The sequence below is a fragment of the Scyliorhinus canicula genome, chromosome 18 (genome assembly GCF_902713615.1).
Source record: "Scyliorhinus canicula chromosome 18, sScyCan1.1, whole genome shotgun sequence".
Taxonomy (NCBI): domain Eukaryota; kingdom Metazoa; phylum Chordata; class Chondrichthyes; order Carcharhiniformes; family Scyliorhinidae; genus Scyliorhinus; species Scyliorhinus canicula.
The window spans coordinates 7046941-7071648 of NC_052163.1; the positions used below are offsets into that span (position 1 = coordinate 7046941).

At 49.2% G+C, this 24708-nt stretch overlaps 1 protein-coding gene across 3 annotated transcripts in view; it reads left to right on the forward strand.

Moving 5' to 3' along the window:
• The window catches only part of LOC119953671 (sodium-coupled monocarboxylate transporter 2-like), a 142479-nt gene that overhangs the window by 76226 nt on the left and 41545 nt on the right, over window positions 1-24708 (forward strand). For all 3 annotated transcript variants that reach the window (XM_038778179.1, XM_038778180.1, XM_038778181.1), the window contains 4 exons: window positions 1411-1551; window positions 11602-11731; window positions 13797-13885; window positions 23897-24018. In XM_038778179.1, the coding sequence (XP_038634107.1) occupies window positions 1411-1551; window positions 11602-11731; window positions 13797-13885; window positions 23897-24018 (482 nt within the window). The remainder of the gene's footprint in view (window positions 1-1410; window positions 1552-11601; window positions 11732-13796; window positions 13886-23896; window positions 24019-24708) is intronic.

A 24708-nucleotide genomic window follows, 5' to 3' on the forward strand; every position in this document is an offset into this window, starting at 1 on the left:
TCTCTGTCTTCCATTGCTCACCTTCTTTATTCACCTCCTTGCCCCTCTGCAGGCCATTGTGAGCCCTCGTCGACCTCCTTCCACATTTCTCCTCCTGTCATCATTCGGCCTCACCGACCCCCAATCGAAGTTCGGATCTTTGTTGCAGTAGCTGCCTGAGTCCGCAGCACAGGATTGTCCAAGTAGACACTGGTGTGTGGCACGGGGGTAAGAAGACCCCTTTACTCCCTAACCCCAGCCGCTGTACTGGTCTGACCCAGTGGCACAGGAGGGTCCATGATTCAGCAGCATGAAGTTGTCCATGAAAACCAGCTCAGCATGGATATGGAGACAGGAACCAGTCTTCCCCGGCTGAGTGGTGAACAGCGCACCAGGAGCCACTCAGCACCATGGCACAAGGTTGATTCACACACCCCAATGTCTCTGGTGAACTCAGGATCCCCTTGTGCACTCATTAACAATCGGGTTTGATGCTGATGTCATTTCCTGCTGACGTGACGCAAGATTGAAAAGGCTGACGGGATGTTCGCGAGCAGCTGTTTTAATCAGCATTCATGAAATGCAAATGACATTGATACCACCTGCCAGCGGGAACACCGAGCCACCATTAACCTGCCTTTAGAGAATTGCTACGTGATCTTACCCGGCAGGTTCACGGCTTTTAGGCTCCCGCTAATGATATGCAAATAGTGTCCACTGTACGTGCGGAGTGAAATGCATTGATGCCGTTTCTGAGGTGACAGAGAATCGTGAATTGGCGTCAAATCAGTGCATGCCGCAATTTTGCCGTCGGAAGCTATTCCCCTCCAAATAGCATTTCTCGATTTTGGCATCGGCTAACGTAGAATCCCCTAGTCTCCCAAATGGAGAATCCCGGCCCAGCTATACTTTTGCACTTTGAAGTCAATGGAGAATAAAATCAGAAGAAGTGTACAATCGGGACCCAAACTGAGTCTACCTGGTAGGTTTAGTTTAAATCGGGGTTTTAGTTTCTTAATTTTACCCATAATGATATCTCACTTCTTGTGAGCTGGAAGTGGAATGCAGATTTTGTTATGCTGATAAAGAGCTTGACAGAATAAGGAATAGGGCATTGTCCCTTGAACCTATACTCCCATTTAATCACAGTTGATCTGTACCTCAAATCATTTACCAATCTTGATATTGGTGGGTTAAAGAATAAATCAAACATCATTTATTCAACAATACAGAATTAGAGCTGAGTATCTCTAACATAAGTAGATAGGTTAAAATGAATGGCCAGAAGAAGGAAGTGTGGGACTGGAACTTTCACTTACTTGGAGAACACCCATGCCATGACAAAGCAACTTAAATAAAGTAGCAGTCCGGGTCATGAAGCGTAATTTGCAGACAGTTTTGGTGAAGTAACTGGTGATACTTTTCTTTCAGCTTTGATCTTGACCCAAGGAAATTATACACAACTTGGAGTGTTGGCATTGGAGCTGTATTTGGATGGGTATCAATTTATGGTTGTAACCAAGTACAGGTGCAAAGATACTTGGCCTGCAAGAGTGAGAGAGAGGCAATAAAGTAAGTGAACATGATAAATACAATTCGATTCATCAGATAAAACTGCGAAATAATTTTGTCACATTTTTCAAGGTTAAAATAAACAAATTGTAAAGAACTGAGCAGACATTTTGTTTAGCAAAACAGAAACTGATGAGGCCCAAATCCTATTTGAAATTTAAAATTTAACTTGCATTTTCAAATGTTTGGAGATACTTCAACTACCAACTGGTTATTGCCGTGCACTTTTCTGTCATTTCATGGACTGTAAGTGTTTCTGTTAAAGCCAACATTTATTCACCATCCCTATTTGCCCTTGAGAGGATAATGCTGGAACAGCTGGAGTCGGTGGTATAGGTTCTGAGAGTGCTGTTAGGGAGGGAGTTCCAGGATTTTGACCTAGTGATGATGAAAGAACAGCAATATATTTCCAAGTCAGGATCATGAGGCGAAATTCTCCCCTACCCGGCGGGGCTGGGGTCCCGGCGTAGCGGAGTGGCGGCAACCACTCTGGCGCCAGGCCTCCCCAAAGGTGCAGAATTCTCCGCACCTTTAGGGCTAGGCCCACGCCAGAGTGGCTCCCACTCCGCCGGTGGTGTCTTTGGCGCCACGCCGATTGACGTCGTGGCTGGCTGAAAGGCCTTCGCTGGTCGGTGTGAGTCCGTGCATGCGCCGGAGGGGGTCTCTTCCGCCCCACGGTACACGATCACGGGCCAGGCCACCGTTGGGACACCCCCCAGGGTCCGATCGCCCCGCCCCCCCCCCCCCCCCCCAGGACCCAGGGGGCCCGCTCGTGCCGCCAATCCCACCGGCACAGAGGTGGTTTAAACCACGTCGGCAGGAGAGGCCTGAAAGCAGTGGGACTTCGGCCCATCGCAGGCCGGAGAATCGCCGCGGGGGGCACGCCGATCGGCGGGGCGCGATTCCCGCTCCCGCCGATTCCTGGGCGGCGGAGAATTCCAGCCACGGCGGGGGTGGTATTTACGCCGGCCTCGGGCGATTCCCCAACCATGCGGGGGGGGGGTCGGAGAATTCCAACCCTGGTTTGTGTTTGGGGGGCGAACTTGCACCTCGTGGTGTTCCCAAGTGTCTGCTGTCCGTGTAAATCTAGATGGTTGAAATCATTTGTTCAGAATATGCAATGTCAGACCCTTTGGTGAGAGGTTGCAGTGCATCTTTTAGCTGGTCAGTGATGCTGCTACCATGGGGCTGGAGGGAGTGAGCATTTAAGTGGCGAATTCTGAGCTGCACTTATAGCCCTGGAGCTGGATTCTCCATTGCGGGATCCTGCGATTCACCGGCAGTGCAATCATACCCGTGGATTTCCAGAAGGTGTCACAAGCTGACTCAGGGCTGGAATTTATTTTTGGTTTTGGGGACGCACTGATGAAAGTTTCTCCCCTTGTAACCACAGATGCAACTTTATTTTTCCTTATCAACTCGCCTTCCAGCTCTAAATTAAAGTCTACAAAATGCCTTTTCACAGAAAGGAAATCTTAATTTCTCCAAAGATCCTTTTCTTCTGACTCCCTTACCAAAAGGACTGAACGGTGGGGATCTAACGCACGTCCTACAAGCCCCTTAATGCAAACAGTGATCAGCAATTCTCTCTGAATTGATTCTGACATACAAGTTTTTACGTCTGATGCAAAAAGCTGATCTCTAATGAGACCTTTTATTTCTCTTATAATCGTTCATTTTATTTCTCTCATTTCTTTCGCCACACTTTTAGGAGAATCTTGTGGTTACCCTCTGTGTGCTTTGCAGCAGATATCCTCACACATTCTCGAATATGATGCCCACATTTACTCCAATAGAAACATATTGCACAAAACCTCTCTGTCACTTTAAGTGGGATCTTAGTTGTTGATACCTTGGCCCCTCAGCTGCAGCAACACCCTCATGGCAGCTGGTGGTGTTTGGCCTCTCTGACAAACATTTTCGCCTCAACTGTATTGGACTCAATCAGGTGCCAAGGGTCAGTGGCTCAGGGAAGATTTCCCAGAGTGCTTCTGACTTTCTTAAAAATATACTTTTGAAATTAGATTGGTTCTTCCCTATTGATGCTGATCTTGGAGGAACATTCTGGGAATGCTCATATGGAACAAAGAGGCAGTTAGCAAAGACATGTGGTGACTCAGTAATGTGCTATTAGTCTCTCATGTCTTGTCTCTTTCATTCTCTTATTTAAGTCTGCGCCGGCAATGCTTAGAGATGATGAAATGACAGCCACAACTTCTGCTGATGTCGGTCAGAGGTAGATATTGGGGACTGCCTAAAATCTGACCGGCACTTATTCACAACTAAGGGTCTCCCCCAGATTCTGGACACAAACCTGCACAAGAAAGGTGTTGACCTCTCTCCCTGTTTATAGTCTGTCCATCAGGATCTGTAAGTGTGGTTTTGCTGATTAGTGCCATCTGTTTTCTATCAAACACAGCTGGTGGGTGATACAGGCTGAGCTAAAAAAAACTTTAGGGTCTGATGGAATACTTGGAATGGTCTAGATTGGAATTTCAATGACAAATTATGCTGATTGAATTAACCCGTCTCTCCAACTTTTCTTTTAATTCATATTTCATAGAATTTACAGTGCAGAAGGAGGCCATTCGGCCCATCGAGTCTGCACCAGCCCTTGGAAAGAGCACCCTACCCAAGGTCAACACCTCCATAACCCAGTAACCCCACCCAACACTAAGGGCAATTTTGGACACTAAGGGCAATTTATCACGGCCAATCCACCTAACCCACACATCTTTGGACTGTGGGAGGAAACCGGGACACCCGGAGGAAACCCACGCACACACGGGGAGGACGTGCAGACTCCACACAGACAGTGACCCAGCGGGGAATCGAACCTGGGACCCTGGAGCTGTGAAGCAATTGTGCTATCCACAATGCTACCTTGCTATAGTTTTGATTCACAATGAGAATTGTCTAGCTCCGCCCTTGTTTCCTTCAAACGCTCCCGAAATGCAGCCTGTGAGTCACGCAATTCCAGTTTAAGACATGTAGGGCGCGGTTCACCCAAAAAATGACTCAGCGCGATTTAAATTACATGGGAACAGAGTCCCATAGTGAGAGCCTTTATCTGCATGTTTCATGGCGCTATCGAACATCCCTCAGGTAAATAGGGAGCCTCAGGAGGGAACCCTCAGCCGAGGCCACAAATAGCCCAGTTTCCGGCACAGGAGGTCTGCTTGCTGGAACTCAGTGTAGTGAGAAATCGGGGTGCTGTTTAAAAATGGTGTCCCAATCTTTGGAGCCCCTAATGTAACTGTGACCTACAAGCCCCAATGAGGGGGGTCAACAGGCCACCACATCCCCCCCCAAATACCCGTGCAGGGCACACCCAGCCAGATTGCCACTGTGTGAAAAATGCCAGCTTGGCACCTTGGCAGTGCCAATCTAGTACCCTGGCAATGCCCATGCCAGCTGGCAGTGCCACATAGACACAGCCAGGCTAGCAGCCAGAGTGATTGGCTGGCAGTACCAGGCTGGCAGCCAGGTAGCACTGCCAGGATGAGCAGCAGGTGGCACCAGCAGTGCCAGGTGCCACTTGCCCAAGAGGCATGCATCTGGGGCCTCTGAACCCCTGGGAGACCCCACAAGTGCTGTTCCGTCTGGGCCCCATGTGTGGAGACCAGCGCTGAATGGGACTCACCCAAGGTCTCTGAGGCAAAGGGGATAGATCCCAACACCTCAGAGGTCTCGGGAAACTGCATATCACAGTGAGACTAGCTGTCTCGCTTTAAGATGCAGATGTGCCAAAAGGTGATCCTGCCCACAATGGGCATGATTTACATCACAATGTCTGATGAGATTGCATTAGATCTCACAAGGCATTGCGAGCCGGGTCGATCCTGGGAGCCATGGGGCGTTGCTTTTTTGGAAGCAACATAGCCGTTCAACCGCACCCTAGGTGTCATTTTGGACTGGTTTGGTGGGTTGTTTCTTGCCAGCTTTTTGCGTGCGATCCAGACCTGCATTCACCCTCACGTTCAGACACAATCCAGACCTGCATTCACCCTCATGTTCAGACACAATCCAGACCTGCATTCACCCTCACGTTCAGACACAATCCAGACCTGCATTCACCCTCATGTTCAGACACAATCCAGACCTGCATTCACCCTCATGTTCGGGGCTTGGGGAGTTTCTCACCACTGAAGCTTGAACTTCAAAATTGTTTCTGCAATGGGGAACTAATTTCACTGGCCAGGCAGATCCCTCCGAGATCAGGGTGCCCTTTTTAAAGGGCCATAATGTGGAGATGCCGGCGTTGGACTGGGGTGAGCACAGTAAGAAGTCTTACAACACCAGGTTAAAGTCCAACAGGTTTGTTTCAAACACGAGGGGCGAGATTCTCCGCAAATGCGGAGAATCATAAAGGCTGCCGTGGGATAGGCCGTGACCCACGGCAGCCTTCACGCCCACTTCTGGGGCCGATTCTCCCCCCCGGGCGGGGCTAGGGGCGCGGCCCCGTGCGTCACGGCGGCGCAGCCTTGACGACGGTCGTCAAGGCCGCACATCAAGCGTCACGCCGGGTGACGTGGCCGATGACGTCAGCCGCGCATGCGCAGGCTGGAAAACGCCAGACCGCGCATGCGCAGTTGCCATCTTTTCCCTCAGCCGCCCCGCAAGACGTGGCGGCTTGATCTTGCCAGGCGTCGGAGGGAAAAGAGTGCGTCTGTTACGGACGCATGGCCCGCGATCGGTGGGCACCGATCGCGGGCCTATGCCCCCTTGGCACGGCCGTGGTACTGCTGTGCCAATCGGGCCCCCAGATGCCCCAAACAGGCATCTGCCGCTCATTTCACGATGGCAGCGAGCAGGTGTGTTTGCTGCCGTGTTGAAACGGGCATGAAGGCCCGGCCGCTCGGCCCATCAGCCTCGGAGATTCGCCGCTCGCCGTAAAAAACAGCGAGCGGCGATTCGTGGCTTGGGTTGGGCGTGGGGGGGGGGAGAATAGCGGGAGGGCGTGAAAAATGTTGGGAGGCCCTCCCGCTATTCTCCCACCTGGCATGGGGGGCGGAGAATAGCGCCCGAGCTTTCGGAGCGCAGCTCCTTCCTCAGGTGAATGGAGAGGTATGTTCCAGAAACATTTATATAGACACAGTCACAATGGACGTCTCGGCACTCTACACCAGCACCCCCCATGACGACGGCATTGCTGCAACAGCCTCAGTCCTCAACACTGACAGCTGCCAATCTCCAGACGCAATTCTGCAACTCATCCGCTTCATTCTAGATCACAATGTCTTCACCTTCGACAACAAATTCTTCATCCAAATGCATGGAACAGCAATGGGGACCAAATTCGCACCTCAATATGCCAACATCTTCATGCACAAGTTTGAACAAGACTTCCTCACCGCACAGGACCTTCAACCGACGTTACACACCAGATACATCGATGACATTTATTTCCTTTGGACCCACAGCGAAGAATCACTGAAACGACTACACAATGAGATCAATAAATTCCATCCCACCATCAGACTCACCATGGACTATTCTCCAAATTCTGTTGCATTCTTGGACACACTCATCTCCATCAAGGATGGTCACCTTAGCACTTCGCTTTACCGCAAGCCCACGGTAACCTCACGATGCTCCACTTCTCCAGCTTTCATCCGAAACACATTAAAGCCATCCCCTACGGACAAGCCCTCTGTATACACAGGATCTGCTCAGATGAGGAGGAGCGTAACAGACACCTACAGATGCTGAAAGATGCCCTCGTACGAACGGGATATGGCGCTCGACTCATCGATCGACCGTTCCAACGCGCCACAGCAAAAAACCGCACCGACCTCCTCAGAAGACAAACACGGGACACAACTGACAGAGTACCCTTCGTCGTCCAGTACTTTCCTGGGGCGGAGAAACTACGACATCTTCTTCGCAGCCTTCAACACATCATCAATGAAGATGAACATCTTGCCAAGGTCATCCCTACACCCCCACTACTGGCCTTCAAACAACCGCGCAACCTCAAACAAACCATTGTTTGCAGCAAATTACCCAGCCTTCAGAACAGCGACCACGTCACCACACAACCCTGCCAGGGCAATCTCTGCAAGACATGCCAGATCATCAACTTGGATACCACCATTACACGTGGTAACACCACCCACCAGGTACGCGGCATATATTCGTGCGACTCAACCAATGTAGTCTACCTCTTACACTGCAGGAAAGGATGTTCCGAAGCGTGGTACATTGGCGAGACTATGCAGACGCTGCGACAACGAATGAACGGGCATCGTGCGACAATCACCTGGCAGAAATGTTCCCTTCCAGTCGGGGAACACTTCAGCAGTCAAGGGCATTCAGCCTCTGATCTCCGGGTAAGCGTTCTCCAAGGCGGCCTTCAGGACGCGCGAGAACGCAGAATTGCCGAGCAAAAATTTATAGCTAAGTTCCGCACGCATGAGTGCGGCCTCAACCGGGATCTTGGATTCATGTCGCATTACATCCACCCCCCACCATCTGGCCTGGACTTGCAAAATCCTACCAACTGTTCTGGCTTGAGACAATTCACACCTCTTTAACCTGTGATTATCCCTCTCTCTGGATCTGCAATGATTTGATTACCTGCAAATGCTCGCATTACAAGCATTGTCCAGTATCTCTGACTTTGTCTATATAAATGTTTCTGGAACAAACCTCGCCATTCACCTGAGGAAGGAGCTGCGCTCCGAAAGCTCGTGTTTGAATCAAACCTGTTGGACTTTAACCTGGTGTTGTAAGACTTCTTACTTTTTAAAGGGCGCACCGATCTCTAAGTGAGATTGTGTGTCCCCCAAACCCCTACCCACGGACAATGCAGCCCCTCCCCTGCAGAAATGGACATCAACTCCTCAACCCCCCCCCCCCCCCCAAGATTATTATTAATTGATCACAACCCGCTATGAGGTTGCTGAGGGCTCCCCTACTTTTAGGGGCTCCCCCTTTCATTCCCTCCCCTTTCGGCACCTCCCCACTTAAAGCCATGGAGTCACAAATGTTTACAGCATGGAAACAGGCCCTTCGGCCCAGCTTGTCCATGCCTCCCAGCGTCTATCACTAAGCTAGTCCCACTTGCCTGCGTTTGGCCCATATCCCTCTATACCCACTCTGCCCATGTTAACTGTCTAGCTGCTTTTAAAAAGGACAAAATCATACCCGCCTCTACCACTGCCTCTGACAGCCCGTTCCAGATGCTCACCACCCTCTGTGTGAAGAAATTTCCCCTCTGGTCTCTTTTCTATCTCTCCCCTCTCACCTTAAACCTGTGCCCTCTAGTTCTAGACTCCTCTACCTTTGGGAAAAGATGTTGACTATCTACCTTATCTATGCTCCTTATTATTTTATAGACCTCTATAAGATCACTCCTACACCTCCTAAAAAAGGTCCCAGTCTATCCAGCCTCTCCTTATAACTCAGACCATCCAGTCCTGGTAGCACCCTCTTCTGCACTCTTTCTAGTTTAACAATATCCTTCCTATAATAGGGTAACCAGAACTGAACACAGTATTCCATGTGTGGTCTTACTAATGTCTTGTACAATTCAACAAGATGTCCCAACTTCAGCAGCTCTCCATCATCCCCCCCCCCAACCTTCATGATGCCCCTTCATATCCTTCTTCAGCACCAAACCCTTCATACCCCACACTTCCCTTTCATGGGCATGCCCCCCTTAGCCCACAACTTTTGGCAGTGTCAACCTGGCACCTTGGCACTGCCAGTCAGTACCCAGGCAGTGCCTCTGATATGCCAACAATGCCACCCTAGGGGCCACGGCACTACCCCGCCCTGTTCCCAACCACCCAGGGGCTCCAATCATTTCTAATACCCTTGAAGCGGCCGTCAAGTCTGCTCTCTGCTTGTGGCCGTTTTTGATTCGATTTGATTTGATTTGATTTATTATTGTCACATGTATTAGTATACAGTGAAAAGTATTGTTACTTGCAGGCTGTACAAACAATGCATACCGTACATAGGGAAGGAAGGAGAGGCTGCAGAATATAATGTTACAGTTATAGCAAGGTGTAGAGAAAAGATCAACTTAATACGAGGTAGGTCCATTCAAAGGTCTGAAGGCAGCAGGGAAGAAGTTGTTCTTCAGTCGGTTGGTATGTGACCTCAAAACTTTTGTATCGTTTTCCTGACGGAAGAAGGTGGAAGAGAGTATGTCCGGGTTGCATGGGGTCCTTAATTATGCTGGCTGCCTTTCTGAGGCAGCGGGAATTATAGATAGAGTCAATGGATGGTTTGCGTGATGGACTGGGCTACATTCACGACCTTTTGTAGTTTCCTGTGGTCTTGAGCAGAGCAGGATCCGTACCAAGCTGTGATACAACCAGAAAAAATGCTTTCTATGGTGCATCTGTCGAAGTTGGTGAGGGTCGTAGCTGACATGCCAAATTTCCTCAGTCTTCTGAGACAGTAGAGTCGTTGGTGGGTTTGCTTAACTATAGTGTCGGAATGGAGGGACCAGGACAGGTTGTTGGTGATCTGGACACCTAAAAACGTAAAGCTCTCGACCCTTTCTACTTCGTTCCCATTGGCGTAGACAGGGGAATGTTCTCCACTACGCTTCCTGAAGTTGATGACAATCTCCTTCATTTTGTTGACATTGAGGGAGAGATTATTGTCATCGCGCCAGTTCACCAGATTCTCTATCTCATTCCAGTACTCTGTCTCGTCATTGTTTGAAATCCGACCCACTACGGTGGTGTCATCAGCAAAGTTGTAAATAGAGTTGATGGGGAATTTGGCCACACAGTCATAGATGTATAAGGAGTATAGTAGGGGGCTGAGGACACAGCCTTGTGGGGCACCGGTGTTAAGGATGATCATGGAGGAGGTGTTGTTGCCTATCCTTAATGATTGTGGCCTGTTGGTTGGAAAGTTCAGGATCCAGTCGCAGAGGGAGGACCCGAGGCCAAGGCCACAGAGTTTGGAGATGAGTTTTGTAGGAATGATGGTGTTGAAGGCTGAGCTGTAGTCGATAAATAGGAGTCTGACGTAGGTGTCTTTGTTATCTAGGTGTTCCAGGGTAGAGTGCAGGGCCATAGAGATGGTGTCTACTGTGGACATGTTGCAGCGGTAGGCAAACTGTAGTGGATCAAGGCAATCTGGGAGGCTGGAGTTGATTCATGCCATGACTAACCTTTCGAAGCACTTCATGATGATGGATGTCAGAGCCACTGGACGATAGTTATTAAGGCACGCTGCTTGGCATTTTTTGGTACAGGGATGATGGTCGTCTTCTTGAAGCAGATAGGGACCTCAGATTGTTGTAAAGAGAGGTTGGCTGTACTGATCTGCACCCGGGTGAGGCCTTGCCAGTGCAGCTTGTGACCCCCGGGACCCAGGAGAAGGTGGCCTCAACCAACCACAACCCAGTTCCTCAGTGCACAAGTTGGAGCAAGTTGTCGGCCGTGAGTTTCCCGCTGGGGCTCCCAATCTAACCCGGATGCTGTATTATAGCGTTGTGTTTCTCGGTGCTGCGAGCTAACTGCGCTCGCTTTGGGACTATATTCCCACTTTGTTAAATCGGACTCCAAAACCTTTCCATTAAATCGCGCCCTAAGTCATTTTGATCCCTCGAGAGTTCCTCTCTGGGCTAGCCCACACTTCGAATTATTTTCATCACGGGGTGGGTGTGTAACTTGCTGGCCAGGCTGCCTCCTCAGAGATTGGGCCTCCATTTTAAAAGTGAGCTTGAGGGTTCCCCCACGCATGGATAATGTCTCCCCCCACACACATGGACATTAACCCAGGCTCCTCCAAGTGAGCTCTCTCCGCTATTGGTCGCTGAGGGCCCCCCCCCCCCCCCCCCACTTAACCATGCAAGACCGGGTCCCGCCTATTGTGGGGGCGACCCAGATTGCAACGCCTCATGAGATCTGTTTTCCTACACAACCACATATTTCAAAATGTAATCACTAAAGCACTCAGAGACATTCGAGGGACATGGAAGATGTTATGTAAATGCAAGTTCTACCTTTCTCCGTAAATATTGTTGGACTTAAATGATCTTGTTTTATGTACAGCTCACATTTAACTTTCGTTTTACAGAGCTGTAATGCTGAACTTGGTTGGCATAATTGTGTTGTTCACGTTATCCTGTCTCTGTGGATTAGTTATGTACGCTGTTTATGAAACCTGTGATCCAATAAAGATGAATAGAGTTAGTACCTCTGACCAGGTAAGTCAAAATAATTTAAAAATTAAATTAGCTTGTCATAATATGCATTGTACGTTGTTTCTTTACACAAGCATCAGTAACATATGTCTCTTTGTAATTCACATTCCTGACTCCCCCATGAAAAGGTATCAATTCCAGTGAGCACACTGTGGGCTGGATTCTTCCGCCCTGCCTGCCACAAGATCACCATGGGCGAGACGCGGATATTGGGAAAGCCCATTGACCTCGGGCGGGATTCCCCGGTCGCCGGGTGGCCCTGTGGCACATCTCAGGAATGAATTTTTCCAAGGTTTTCTTATCATCAGGGCCACCACACATTTCTCTAGGTGTCCTGGCATTGTTCACCATCTTTTTGTGCAACACAACGAAATGATGACAGAATCACTGTAATGTACCTTGCAACATATTTACGTATACTTAGCTAAATATCCTGCATTTACAACATTGTACCCCATCAAAGAATGGAGACATCGGCTGGAATTTAATATAGAGTGAAAGCCCCTCATTGGCACTTAATTCAATCAGGCACTTAACTATTTCATAGTCAGCCTTCCCCGGGATCAAGGACCCCCAGTGTGGACATTCCAACCCACTGAAAGATGCCAAATTTCCATTGCTCAGCAGCACCACCCCCACCCCTCCAATCATTCCTGTGAGACTACAGCAACACTTCCTGCCAACCCAGGAACTCGGCACCCTACCTCAAAAAAATATTTCTCGGTGCCTGCAATGCCAAAAAATATTCCATTATGCAACGACACTATGCCGTTTGCTTTGGCCTCGAGGAGATTCTCTTTGCGAGGCCGCACTAGCTCACCAGCAGGAAACACTCTTCACAAATCAGACGCCAATTTGTCTGGCAGGCCCAATCTCTCAGATTTGCCCCCCCCCCCTCTCCACCACCACCTTTCAGGCCCCCCCAGCTTTTTTCACACCCCTTACCCCCCCCCCCCCCCCAACTTTGGGGGTGCCTGGGAATGCTCTATCACCCCCATCTACCCGACAAAGCCCCTGGGCCCTGGCAGTGCCAACCTGGCCTCTGTGCACCCTAGAAATGCCCCTGTCAGTGCCACATGGTCACCCTGGCAGTGCCAATGTGCCAAGCTCCAGGGAAAGTGCCAGGGTGCCACTCTCCCCGGTTCCCGACCACTCGCGGTTCTCCAATAGCCTGGGAGACCCCTCGGATGCCATTACACCTGATCTGTGTTTGTGTGGACCAGTACAAAATGCATCTTAGCGAGGTCTCACAGGCCGGTTGTTGATTCCCAGGTGAATCTGACGTCCAGGTATTTAAATGAGCCGTAAGGGTGACTCGTGGCGGCATGGCATGGAGCCCGATTTGATCCACACCAGGCACAACGGGCTCATTGAATTGACCCCTAAGTTGTGCCGCTGGGACTGAATTGTGTGATTTGCATTCCCTTTGGGGGAGCACTTCGGTAAGCGAATCAGGAGTTGAAAATGGACCAGCACTCTGTTGGAGCGAATTCAGAGCAATTCCCGGCCCAGTGTACATTTTAACTGCTGGGGCCGGAGTTAGGGTGAAAGAGCCTGCGAGCTGGAGCTCCACTGACCACACATTCACTGCAGCCACCAAGATGGCTCACAGAAGACCTGCCCCCCACCCCGAGGTCGGGAGTCCGAGGTGGACCCACAGCTCCATGACAGTGAGGAGACGCGTGGCACAAACCTTGTTTTCAGTAGCGGGGAGGGACCGGAGCATGGCGCCCAAATTGGTGCCGGGTGCAAACTTTGATTTTTGCCGGACGGCCGTTCCTCCACCAAATCACGTTTTGCGTTTCTGGCATCGTGAGGCAGAGAATCCAACCCAGGGCCTCAGTTTAATACCTCGACCAAAGATGGCGCCTAAGATTCCCTCAGCCCTGCGGTGAACTGTCAGACTATTATTGATCTCAAATCTCTGGAAGAGAGCTTGAACCCAGAATCCTCAGACTCTGAGCAAACATTGCTGTCACTGAGCCAAGGCTGGTACCTTGGTTCATTCTAATATAAATATTATGAGTCATTTAAAAAGATTTCATTTTTGTTTCTACTTTTTTGGAAGCTGACTCCATTACTGGTTGTGGACTTATTTGATCAGATGCCTGGATTTCCTGGACTCTTCGTTGCCAGTGCATACAGTGGCACATTGAGGTTTGTAATTTCACATATAGCAGTAGGCTGATATTAGTTTGAATCTTTGACAAAACGTTTATACTAAATATAGTATGACGATGTTTGAATTGGGAATAAACAATGCAAGATATATTGATGCTTCCGGCTTTTAATGGTCTTTATTAGAAAGCCTGTTGTGATATTTGAAGCATTCATCAATGTGCTATTGGGTATCCAACTCTAGGTGGCAGCATTCCTGGAGGTTTAATCATTGGGCACTCTGATCATGGGCATCTGTAAATGTTATTGCCTCTATTGGGTGGAATGCTCCAGACTCTTTGCGGTTAGTATTCCTGTGGCAGAGATAGCTTGCCATTGGCCACCGGCAGGATCTTCAGTTGATGGTGATTTACACTCTTCACCCTTGCTGCCGTCGGGAAACCTGTGACAGGGTCAACTTTGGTGGGACCTGGAGATGCCCCCAGCAGGAAGGGCTTGAGAATTCCACCCATCATCTTTGGATTCAGATTCTGTGAGGAAACAAAATCCAACGGAAAAGCCGAGGGGCGCGATTCTCCGCCCCCCACGACGGGTCGGAGAATAGCGGGAGGGCCTTCCCGACATTTTTCCCGCCCTCCCGCTATTCTCCCCCCCCCCCCCCCCCGCCCAACTCCCGACACGAATTGCTGCCGCCGTTTTTTTACGGCCGGCAGCGATTCACAGCTGATAGATGGGCCGAAGTCCCAGCCCTTTACGCTGTTTTTACGAACGGCAAACAGACCTGGTCTGGCCGTTCGTAAAAACGACGGGAACAACTCGCTTTTTATAACCATGGCACCGATTGGCACGGCAGTACCACGGCCGTGCCAAGGGTGCCATGGGCCCGCGATCGGTGCCCACCGATCGCGGGCAGCGGGCCCGATGCCCGCGCACTATTTCTCCTTCCGCCGCCCCGCAGTATCCATTCGCGGGGTGGCTGAGGGGCATCCCGGCCCGCGCATGCGCGGGTTTCGCGCAAATATGCGATGACGTCATCCGCGCATGCGCGGGTTTGAGTCTTCCAATCCGCGCATGCGCGGCTGACGTCATATGACGCGTCAGCCGGCGCTAACTCCGGCAAGCGGGCTTAACGAAATTCGTTAAGCCCGTGATGCCGGAGCTTACGGCGTCGGGCTGCTAGCCCCGACCGGGGACCAGAATCGGTTCCCGGTCGGGAAGGGGTGCGCTGGCGTCAAACCCGCCCGGGTTTGACACCAGCCTTACGATTTCTCCCGTTTTGGGAGAATCGCGCCCGAGCATTCTGTGTTTTAAACTTTTCCACAAAGTTAAAGGATTGTGATCAGTATGAACTGTGGTCTCTCTGAACCATTTCAGACATGTATCTCAAAGTGTTTGAGAGCCAGTACTAACCCGAGGGTTTCCTTCTCTATTGTGGAATATAATTTCTGATGCTTGTTGAGCGTTTTAGATGAATACCCAATTGGTCTGTCTTTTCCTGATATACCTTTGGCCCCTCTTTGTTTTAGCCAGGGACCTTACCCAGTCCACTAACACCTTGCTGAATGGTTCCCAAAAGCCAGCACAGGAGTCATCAGTGGAATTCTTCATTGGCGGTGTAGGTGAAAATATTCACGAATAGACCTTTGAGTGAGTAAAGAAGCGATTTATTAATTTTCAGAATTCTGGGAGAAAAGGCCTTTGACCCCCACGGTCTGTGCAGCACCTTTTCTCGCCTGAGCTGAGGTCGCACTGGGTTAATATACGGAAGGAAAGCGGAATTAGTTTGCATTCACATTTACATATACCCAATCAATTCTGTTGGCGTCACAAATGCATAACAAGCATCTTCAATGCCATAAATGGCTACAAGTTAGCTCCTATAGCCTCTAATTGTCAGTTTGCCTTACCCGATGAATTAATTACATAGATAACTGTTACATACAGCCACGTTGAACATGTCCTTCCTCATTTCTTGCTAGTTCTTTATTTTGGGGCTCTTTGTCAGTTAGAAGAAGCTAAGAATACCGACATTGGGGCATGGTTTGCCAACGGCTAATTGTCTCCCCGGATGCAGCTTGTGGATCACTTGTTTTGCACAAAGCTTTACTTACTACAGCAGCAGGCACTGATAATAACGTAGGGTCAAGAACATTGACAGAGTCCCTTTTATATCAGGCAGCATCCATTTTGTATCTTCTGTAGTCCGTTCGGAATTCTACCTCTTCAGTCTCCCCTGTTGGTCCTTGGACATTCCAATGTCCCAAGCTGACCACATCTTCACATCCATCTCGATATTTCCCCATCCGGGACGTCAAGGTCATTGATACGGGGAACAGGCATGTCGGAGGGGTCTCTTTGCAGTAGTAATTCATCGTAGACGTCCTTGCTCTGCACAGGCGCGATTTGTCCCATTATCTTAGCACAACATAGCTTGACTATGCTTATAAGACAGCAAAAAAGCAAACACATAACAGCAACTATTATCAGTGACTGCATGATTCATGTTCCCCATCCCTGCCCAGTAAAACATAGGGGTACTCCGTCTTCGCTGAACATTTTGTCCCTCCAATCCCCTGTATTTCCCGGCAAGTGGGATGCCTGGAGTTTATTAGTTCCACGCACCTTCCTTGTCTGCTCCTACTATAGCTGCCCATCTGAACCACATAGGGTCTATCTGACGTGTCTGCAGTGTATAGTTGGAGGGGGGTCCAACTCGGGGTGGCCACAAACAAGGCCTGTACAGACGTGGCCAACGGGTAACACACAGACTGCTTTCCGTACAATCGTATATGAGTTTTATAAAAAAGATTGTCTTCCAATCCCATCACCCTTACACCTGTGACAATACATATTAATGTGACTACATTCCTTAGAAGACTGGGGAAGCACATCATCTTGCTTCCCATCCTTATCTCTATTCACTCCCTTAGCTTATCCCTAAACCAAAACAACGAGCACAATACAAGGATCCTGATTGTTACAAATTACATAATCATAAATTGAACGATCTGGAAGATAAATACAAAAGCAAGCATCTGTTCATCATCCATTACTTCGTAACTTGGTAATCTGATTTAGACTGAAGCAACCGCATCCAACCTTTTATCTGCATAGCCGGTATGAATGAGAGAAGCCCTATCAGGTCGTCTTTTCCTCATATAATTTTAATTGTGTCCAATGTTTCCACACTCCTTTTCCCCTTATGTCCAGACAGGCACAGGTGTCTCCACTAATTATAATCTCGTAAGGCCCGCTCCGTTTTGCGGCGAACCCTGGTTTACTGGGCAGGGTTTTTACCATGACCTTACTACCCGCCGGGGGAACGAAAGCTGCTAACGCGAGCTCTTGTGCCCGGTCCTTCTTTTCCTGATTGTCACGAACGTTCTGTCGCATCGTTTTGAGTTGTGTGCTCATTTCCAGAAGGTACAGTTTTAATCTGCCTTTTAGAGGACCCACATCGGTCCGGCCTATTGTGATGCCTTTTGGTAATCGCATCACTCGCCCTGTCATTAGTTCTCAAAGGGTTAAGCCTGTGGTTCGGTTTCCCGTGGCCCGCAGTTTCATTAAGATAATAGGCAATACTTCGGTCCAGGTTTTTCCTGACATCTGTATTGCCTTTTCTAGAGCATTTTTAAGAGTTCGATTCATCCACTCCACCATTCCCAAGCTTTGGGGATGGTAGGGAACGTTGAATTTCTGCTTTATTCCCATTAATCGGCACACCGTTTTTATAACACTTCCAGTAAAATGGGTACCCTGGTCTGAGTCTATTTGAATAGGCACTCCCCATCGGGGAATTACTTCTTCAGCTAAGACTCTGGCGACTGTCAAGGCTGCTATAATTCTGCGTCGGGAAAGCCTCCAGCCATCGGGTGAATTGATCGCTAATCACTAGGCAGTATGTTTTGCCATGTGATGGTGGCAGGGAACCTGTAAAATCTATCTGCAAGTGTTCCCATGGTCCCTGTGGTCTGTGTCGGTGTCCCACCATGACTTTTATGGGTCTCCCCGGATTATGCTGGGCACAGGTGACGCACCGATGACAGTATTGTGCAACATCTCGCCCTATTCCTTTCCAGCACCACTCCCTTCCCAGGCTCCCTATCATGGCTTCCTTGCCTGAGTGACCAAGCCCATGGTGGAGCTCCAATAATGTATGTCGAATACATTTGGCTGCCATTACCCAGTTATCCTTTCGCCAAACTCTATCACTACCCTTCTCGGCGCCTTGCTTTCCCCACGTACCTCTTTCTCCGCTGGGGGTGTCCTCATGGAGTTCTTAATACTTATCTCTTTCTCCGTGTGGTCCACAAGGGCGATCGGTGCTTCCTCAAACTCATTCTATTCTAACACCTTTTGCGCCACGAGGTCTGCAGCTTGATTTGCCCTGGTGATTTATCCAGTCCAAGCTGTTCCCGTCTGGTTCCCTCTGATGTGCCTTAATTTTAATCACTGCTACCTGTTGGGGTTTGTTACCCGCATCTAAGAGGGCTTCCATTCTCAACTGATGTTTTATAGGATTACTCCTATTGTAATAAATCCCCTCCTACCCCAAGCAGTCATGTAATCATGTATGACTCCAAAAGCATACCTACTGTCTGTATAAATGTTCACTGTCTTGTTCTCTGATAACTCTAGCGTTTTGGTGAGCGCCACTAGTTCTGCCACTTGGTCGACAGGCCTCCATCAATTCGTCCTGATTCCACTGCTCCATTCACTACCGCCCACCCCGTTCGGGGCCGCCCATCAACATACTTACGTGACCCATCTGCATAGAATGTTTCTTCCGCTGTTGCCAGAGGAGTATCCTTAATCCTGTCTTCCTCTAAATTCGTGCCTACATCCCCACAATTGTGGGGTTCCCCTGTTCCTAATATTCCCTCGGCTGGGTTCTACCCCATGTCCCTAACAATGGCTACTGACTTGGAGGGAGGAGGACCGCCTCCCACTTGGCCCGCCTCATATTCGAGATGGATCTTAGCTTTCCGGTGTTCAACATTTCTACCAGGGTATATTTTGTGTGTACAGTAGACCCCCTTTATAACGCAGGTGTTGGGGTCCAAGACAGCTACCCGTGTTGCATCCGAGCCGCGGATATCCACGATGGGGGTTAATTTTAGAATACAGGGCTACAGAGGGGAGGGGCGATGTGAGACCATGCTGGTCTTGCAGAGGCCCGTATGACCTCCTCCTGTGTTCTCTGCTCTCTCCCTCCAATCAGCCGGCAGTGTCAATTTCAGCGGCCAGCTCACTTTGATCCGGAGAGGGAAGCTGCTCTCTCCCTGAAACAATCAGCCTTCGCTGAAATTGACACTGCCGGCTGCTCTCTCCCTCCAATCCAACTTTTAAGTTTTAATGTTTCTGATTGGAGGGAGAGAGCAGCCGGCAGTGTCAATTTCAGCGGCCGGCTGATTGTTTCAGTGAGAGAGCAGCTTCCCTCTCCGGATCAAAGTGAGCCGGCCGCTGAAATTGACACTGCCGGCTGCTCTCTCCCTCCAATCAGCCGGCAGTGTCAATTTCAGCGGCCGGCTCACTTTGATCCGGAGAGGGAAGCTGACAGTTGGGGTCCATAAGCCCCCCCGGCCGAACCGAATATCGCGAACCGCTGTATTGCGGAGCGCGGTATAACGGGGGACTACTGTAGTATAATGTTTCCTGTCATAACTATTGGTTCACTAACTTTCACAGCCCAGGCCGTGCAATCCGGTGCAGCAATGCACTGGGAGAGTCCAGGGACTACCAGTCCCTCTGCTGTAGAGTAATAGGCAACGGGCCTTCTCCTATCTCCATGGTCCTGTGTGACCACTGCTGTATAGAACCCGTCCTCATTGTTGCAGTGTATGTGGAAGTCTTTACTCATGTCTAGTAAACCCAATCCTGGGGCCGACATTAACTCAAGACTTTAATTGGGTATACGCTTCCTCCTGTTCTGGGCCCCACTCCACTGGTTCTAGCGCAGCCTTACCTCCTTTTAATAATCTTTGCATTGGTTCTGCTATTTCAGCAAACTCCGGGATAAAGTTCACCAAAGAGTCCCAACACCTTTCTGACTCCATGTACAATAACGGGTTTTGGCATACCCTGGTCTGCATGTACAATAACGGGTTTTGGCATACCCTGGTCTGCATGTACAATAACGGGTTTTGGCATACCCTGGTCTGCATGTTTTCTGTCCTGAGGCATCTCCTCAAGTCTTTGGGAGATTAAGTGTCCCAGGTACAGGACTTGTGTTTTTCCTGCCTGGGCCTTTTTAGGGCTCACCTTGAAGCCAGACGCCTCCAGGGTTTGCAATACTATGTACAGGGTAGCCAGATGGTCTGCCTTTGTTTCCGAGGCTATTAATATGTCATCGACATACTGCAAGATCGCGCACCTCTTGGGCACTTTGTCTGTTTTAAAATGTCACTCATTATGCGGTGGAAAATAGCTGGGCTATTATGGAATCCCTGTGGTAATCGAGTCCACGTATATTGTTTATCCCCTACTGTAAACACAAATTTTTCTTGGGACTCCGGATCCAATGGGAGTGCCCAAAAGCCATTGGATATGTCTAGGACAGTGAAGATTTTCTGTTCGGGAGATAGTCCATTTAGGATGGTTGAGGGACTGGCTATGATTGGTTGCAATTTGGGTGTCACCTTGTTAAGGGCTTGATGCACCATCAATTGGACTCGAGTCGTAGTGAAGTTCCAAACAACAGGCTTTAATACGCTAGATGTGAGCCCGGCAGTGGTTGTAAAGAGAAAGGCCGACTGCCAGACCATACGAGTTCTTATACCCCGCCTTGTGGGCAGAGCTACCAACCTCTCAGCCAATCGGCGGGGAGTCACATGACTAGCCACAGCCAATTGGCAGAGAGGCACATGACTTGCCTGGGCCAATGGGCAGCGAGACTGCTGTACCAATGGCAGCTTGGTTCTAAGGTAATATGACCTCCCTAGTCGTACTACCACAGGGCTGTATAGTCTATGGTCAGCCGATAACTCCCGTCAGTCTTCTTTATGGGCCATGTGGGAGAATTAGTAGTGCTGGTGGTTTCCCTCAGAATACCCCTTTCTACTCATCCTTCTACTATATCCACAACCGCCTTTTTAGCTTCTGTCTTGATCGGGTAGTGGCGGTGTGGTTTATGTTCTGGCCCGGAAATGTTAATAGGGTCAATGCTGGCTTTTCCGGTGTCTCATTTGTTTCTTGCTCAAACATTGCTTACTGACCCGCAAACGGCCCCGTATCCACCCAGTTCTTCGCTCCATTCCCTGGTGGTTATGGTGGCCAACCCGACAGTGCCAGTGTTATTGGCCATCTGTCCATATCTTCCCTTACTACCATCCGGCTTTGGCCAGGGCAATTTTCCTTTCTTACAATCAATTATAGTTTCATAGTCCCTCATGATATCGTTGCCCAAAATCGTGCCTTCATTATTTTTACACACATAGAATTTCATAGGTATGTATATGTTGTCAATCTCTTCCATCTGCGTGGTACTCAAGTAAGCGGTCATTCTGGTGTTCTCAATTCCCTGTAAAAATATTGATTTATTGGTGATAGGGGGAGGTTTGTAAAAGAGACCAATGCTCCTGTGTCCACCAGCATTTCACATGGTCGGCTCCCCATTAGTGCAGACACATAAATATCCCCATCCCTTTTGTTTTTAATGGGGGCCACAGGGAATGAGCTCTGGCTTTCCTTCCATTCTGTCCATTCCTGATACTCTGCAGCGGATAGGGTATTTTGGCCTCTAGGCGGCTGGCCATGTTTGCTGAAACAAGGCAGTGTCCAGATGGCCCCGTTTATTACAATAGTTACATTGTTTCTCAACCTTCTTGCCCTTACATTCCTTCGCAAAGTGGCCCATTTTTCCACAATTGTGGCATGGCCCTTTCTTGGGCTTCGCTCCAGACTCCCACTTGGCCACGACCGCCACCTTTTCCTGTTTTAACTTAACTCTGCCAGTGTCTTCACCAGTGCACCCATCTGCCCCACACACCCATTCCACTAAGTGATTATAGTTCCCCGAGCTCACTACCCCCAGTTTAATGATGGCCTGATGTTTACTTGACAAGCCGTCCTTGAAGGCTTGTATGAATGCCGGGTCTGTCCTAACAGCGTTGGCTTGGCCCGAACTTTCTTGATAAACCGTAAGCCCATGCCTCCACCCTATTCCCAGAACCCAGTAACCCCACTTAAACTTTTTAGACACAAGGGCATTTTATCACGGCCATTCCACCTAAACTGCACATCTTGGGACTGTGGGAGGAAACCGGAGTACCCGGAGGAAACTCTTGCAGACACTGGGAGAACGTGCTGACTCCGCACCGACAGTGATCCAGCGGGGAATCGAACCTGGGAGCCTGGAGCTGTGAAGCAACTGTGCTAACCACTGTGCTACCGTGCTGCGCAGTAGATACGTGGCATGGTGTATTCCTAGATTACGCCGCTTTGGAGGTGGCAGAGCATCGTGAATTTAGATTCTCTGGCAGTTCGCCGAACGCAATTTTGGCATCGGCGGCCGGAGAATCCAGCCAGGTAGCTGTTATTGGTCGGTGCCCTCTCTTGAGCAAAAGTGTTCCTTTCAGAAATGTTCAATACATTAAAACAGAATTGATTGGACATGTATGAGTAATATTTTATATAGCACATCTTCATAACATATGTCTCACCAAAGCCCAAATTGAAGCAAGACTGGCTTATTCTTGTATTCCGATCCCTTTGCAAGAAATGCTATTTTGCCTTCCTTATTGCTTCCAGTGCCCACACGCTAACCTTTTCTGTTCCTCTGTTCCCTTGTTCCATGTTTTCCCATTTCTCGAAAAGAACAGCTTCCCTTAATACATTCCCCAGGTTTAATTTGCCTGTTTACTGATTGCTCCTTACTCAGTGCCTCTTCCAATCAACATGTTGCTTTGGGCTCCACAGAACATTCAGATCCCAGGCCCACCCCATTCCAACTAATCCCGGGTCTTACTCTCTTTCTCTGCGTCCACATCTCTTGTTCTCCTTCTCTACATTCCACCACCCGGTATTGAGGACTATCGTGGAGGTGGTATCATTGTTTATCCTTACAGATTGTGGTCTGTGGGTCAGGAAGTCAAGGATCCAGTTGCAGAGGGAGGAGCCAATTCCTAGGTTTTGGAGTTTGGATATGAGCTTGGCTGGGATTATGGTGTTGAAGGTGGAGCTGTAGTCAATGAACAGTAGCCTGCGTTCAGATTCTTTGTTGTCGAGATGCTCCAGGGATGAGTGTAGGGCCAGGGTAATAGCATCTGCTATGGACTGGTTGTGGCTGTAGGTGAATTGCAGTGGATCAAGGCATTCGGGAAGGTTTTATGTATGAACCTCCCTCCATTCTGATTGACCAACAGCTCTTCAGGGCAGGATTTCAATCCAAGGGTGGACAGAAGCTGATCAGCTGCAAGTCAATGCTCAATAGAACATACAATGACAGCGGGCCTGTCGGAGCTGGCAGAACTGTGTTCCCTGCCGACTCTTAGGATGTCAGGCGTCAAGCGCTCGCCATCCTGAAAATTCAGGCCTTGATTCCCCACAATTTAAAATGTTTTTGTTTGTGATTTCTCAACAGACTTGAAATATCTCCCATTTCCTTACTCTCCATTTTAATTTCTCTTGTCTCTACCTCTAAGGGACCTGTGACCAGCAGCAAATCACAAATCGGCCGCTGAATTACACTGAGTTCAATGTGCCTATTATATATTCTGTCTCTTCACCACAGGACTCTTGGGCCCTGATAATTACCTCCATTAAGAATTAGACAGTAATCATATATGTTGTATGTTGAGAATGTGTTCCCCATCATGCTCCAACCTTGCTCAGCATTTACTTTGGACATATGAAATTGCTCAGATGTGTCAGTTAAAGCTGTGAAAAATCTCAGGGATGTTTAATTGGAAATCTGAAGTTCTCTAATGACTGGAGTAGGGACGATACTAAGTAACGTCTCTATTGGCAAAGTGTAAAACAAGCTGTTTAAATTCCATGTGGATTGTGTAAAATTGAGAAAGGAGGAAATTCCTCTTTTTTTCTTGCCCACAGCACCATTTCTTCTGGCATCAGTGCTATGGCTGCAGTCGCCGTGGAAGATTTTCTGAAGCCGATCTGGAAACCTTGGGCACAGCTTTCTAGTAGAAAGAAGACTCTGGTCTCAAAGCTCCTAGGTAGTCTGACATCGAATTGTTTCTATATTTGTAGCTCTTTTTCAGGCAGTTATGGTCGGTAACTTCCTGTGGTGGGGAAATCAAGACAGATTGCCACTCTGTTTACAGTTACTTAGCTTGAAATCCAGCCACTCCTATCTTCCCAACCCTCCAGCTCAGGCCACGCAGTCTGCACTGTCCAGCAGATTCCTGAGGTCTCCAGTTGGACAGTAGAAGGTAAGTAAGTCACCCTCCGTGCCAGATCAGGCCACATTGGGCCAGGTGTGGCGAGGGTGATGGGGTGCCACGTCAGGCTGGGCTCTGGTGAGGTGTTGGGGGTGTGGGGGGAGGGGGTGGTAATGACACACCTGGCCTGGGTGGAGACGCAGAGGGGGTGTTGTGCCGGCTTGGGTGTCGTGCAAATGTGGGGGAAGTCCTGTGGGGAGCTGTTGAGGATCAATGGAGATGAGTGGAGAGTCCCATGGTGGGTGGGGGGGGGGGGGGGGAGGAGTTCTGTGGAGATCTGGAGGGTCTAGTGAGGGTGAGTGGGGTGTTTGTGGAGGTCAGTATAAAAGTTACCCAGAAGCTACAAGTGGCTTTAACTTTTCCAACCTTTTCTGAGTAACAGTTGCTGTATAACAGTCAGAACCATCCAAAGTTGAAACACATTTTCAGATGGGGTGCGATTTGATGAAGAAAAAAAGAGTCCCG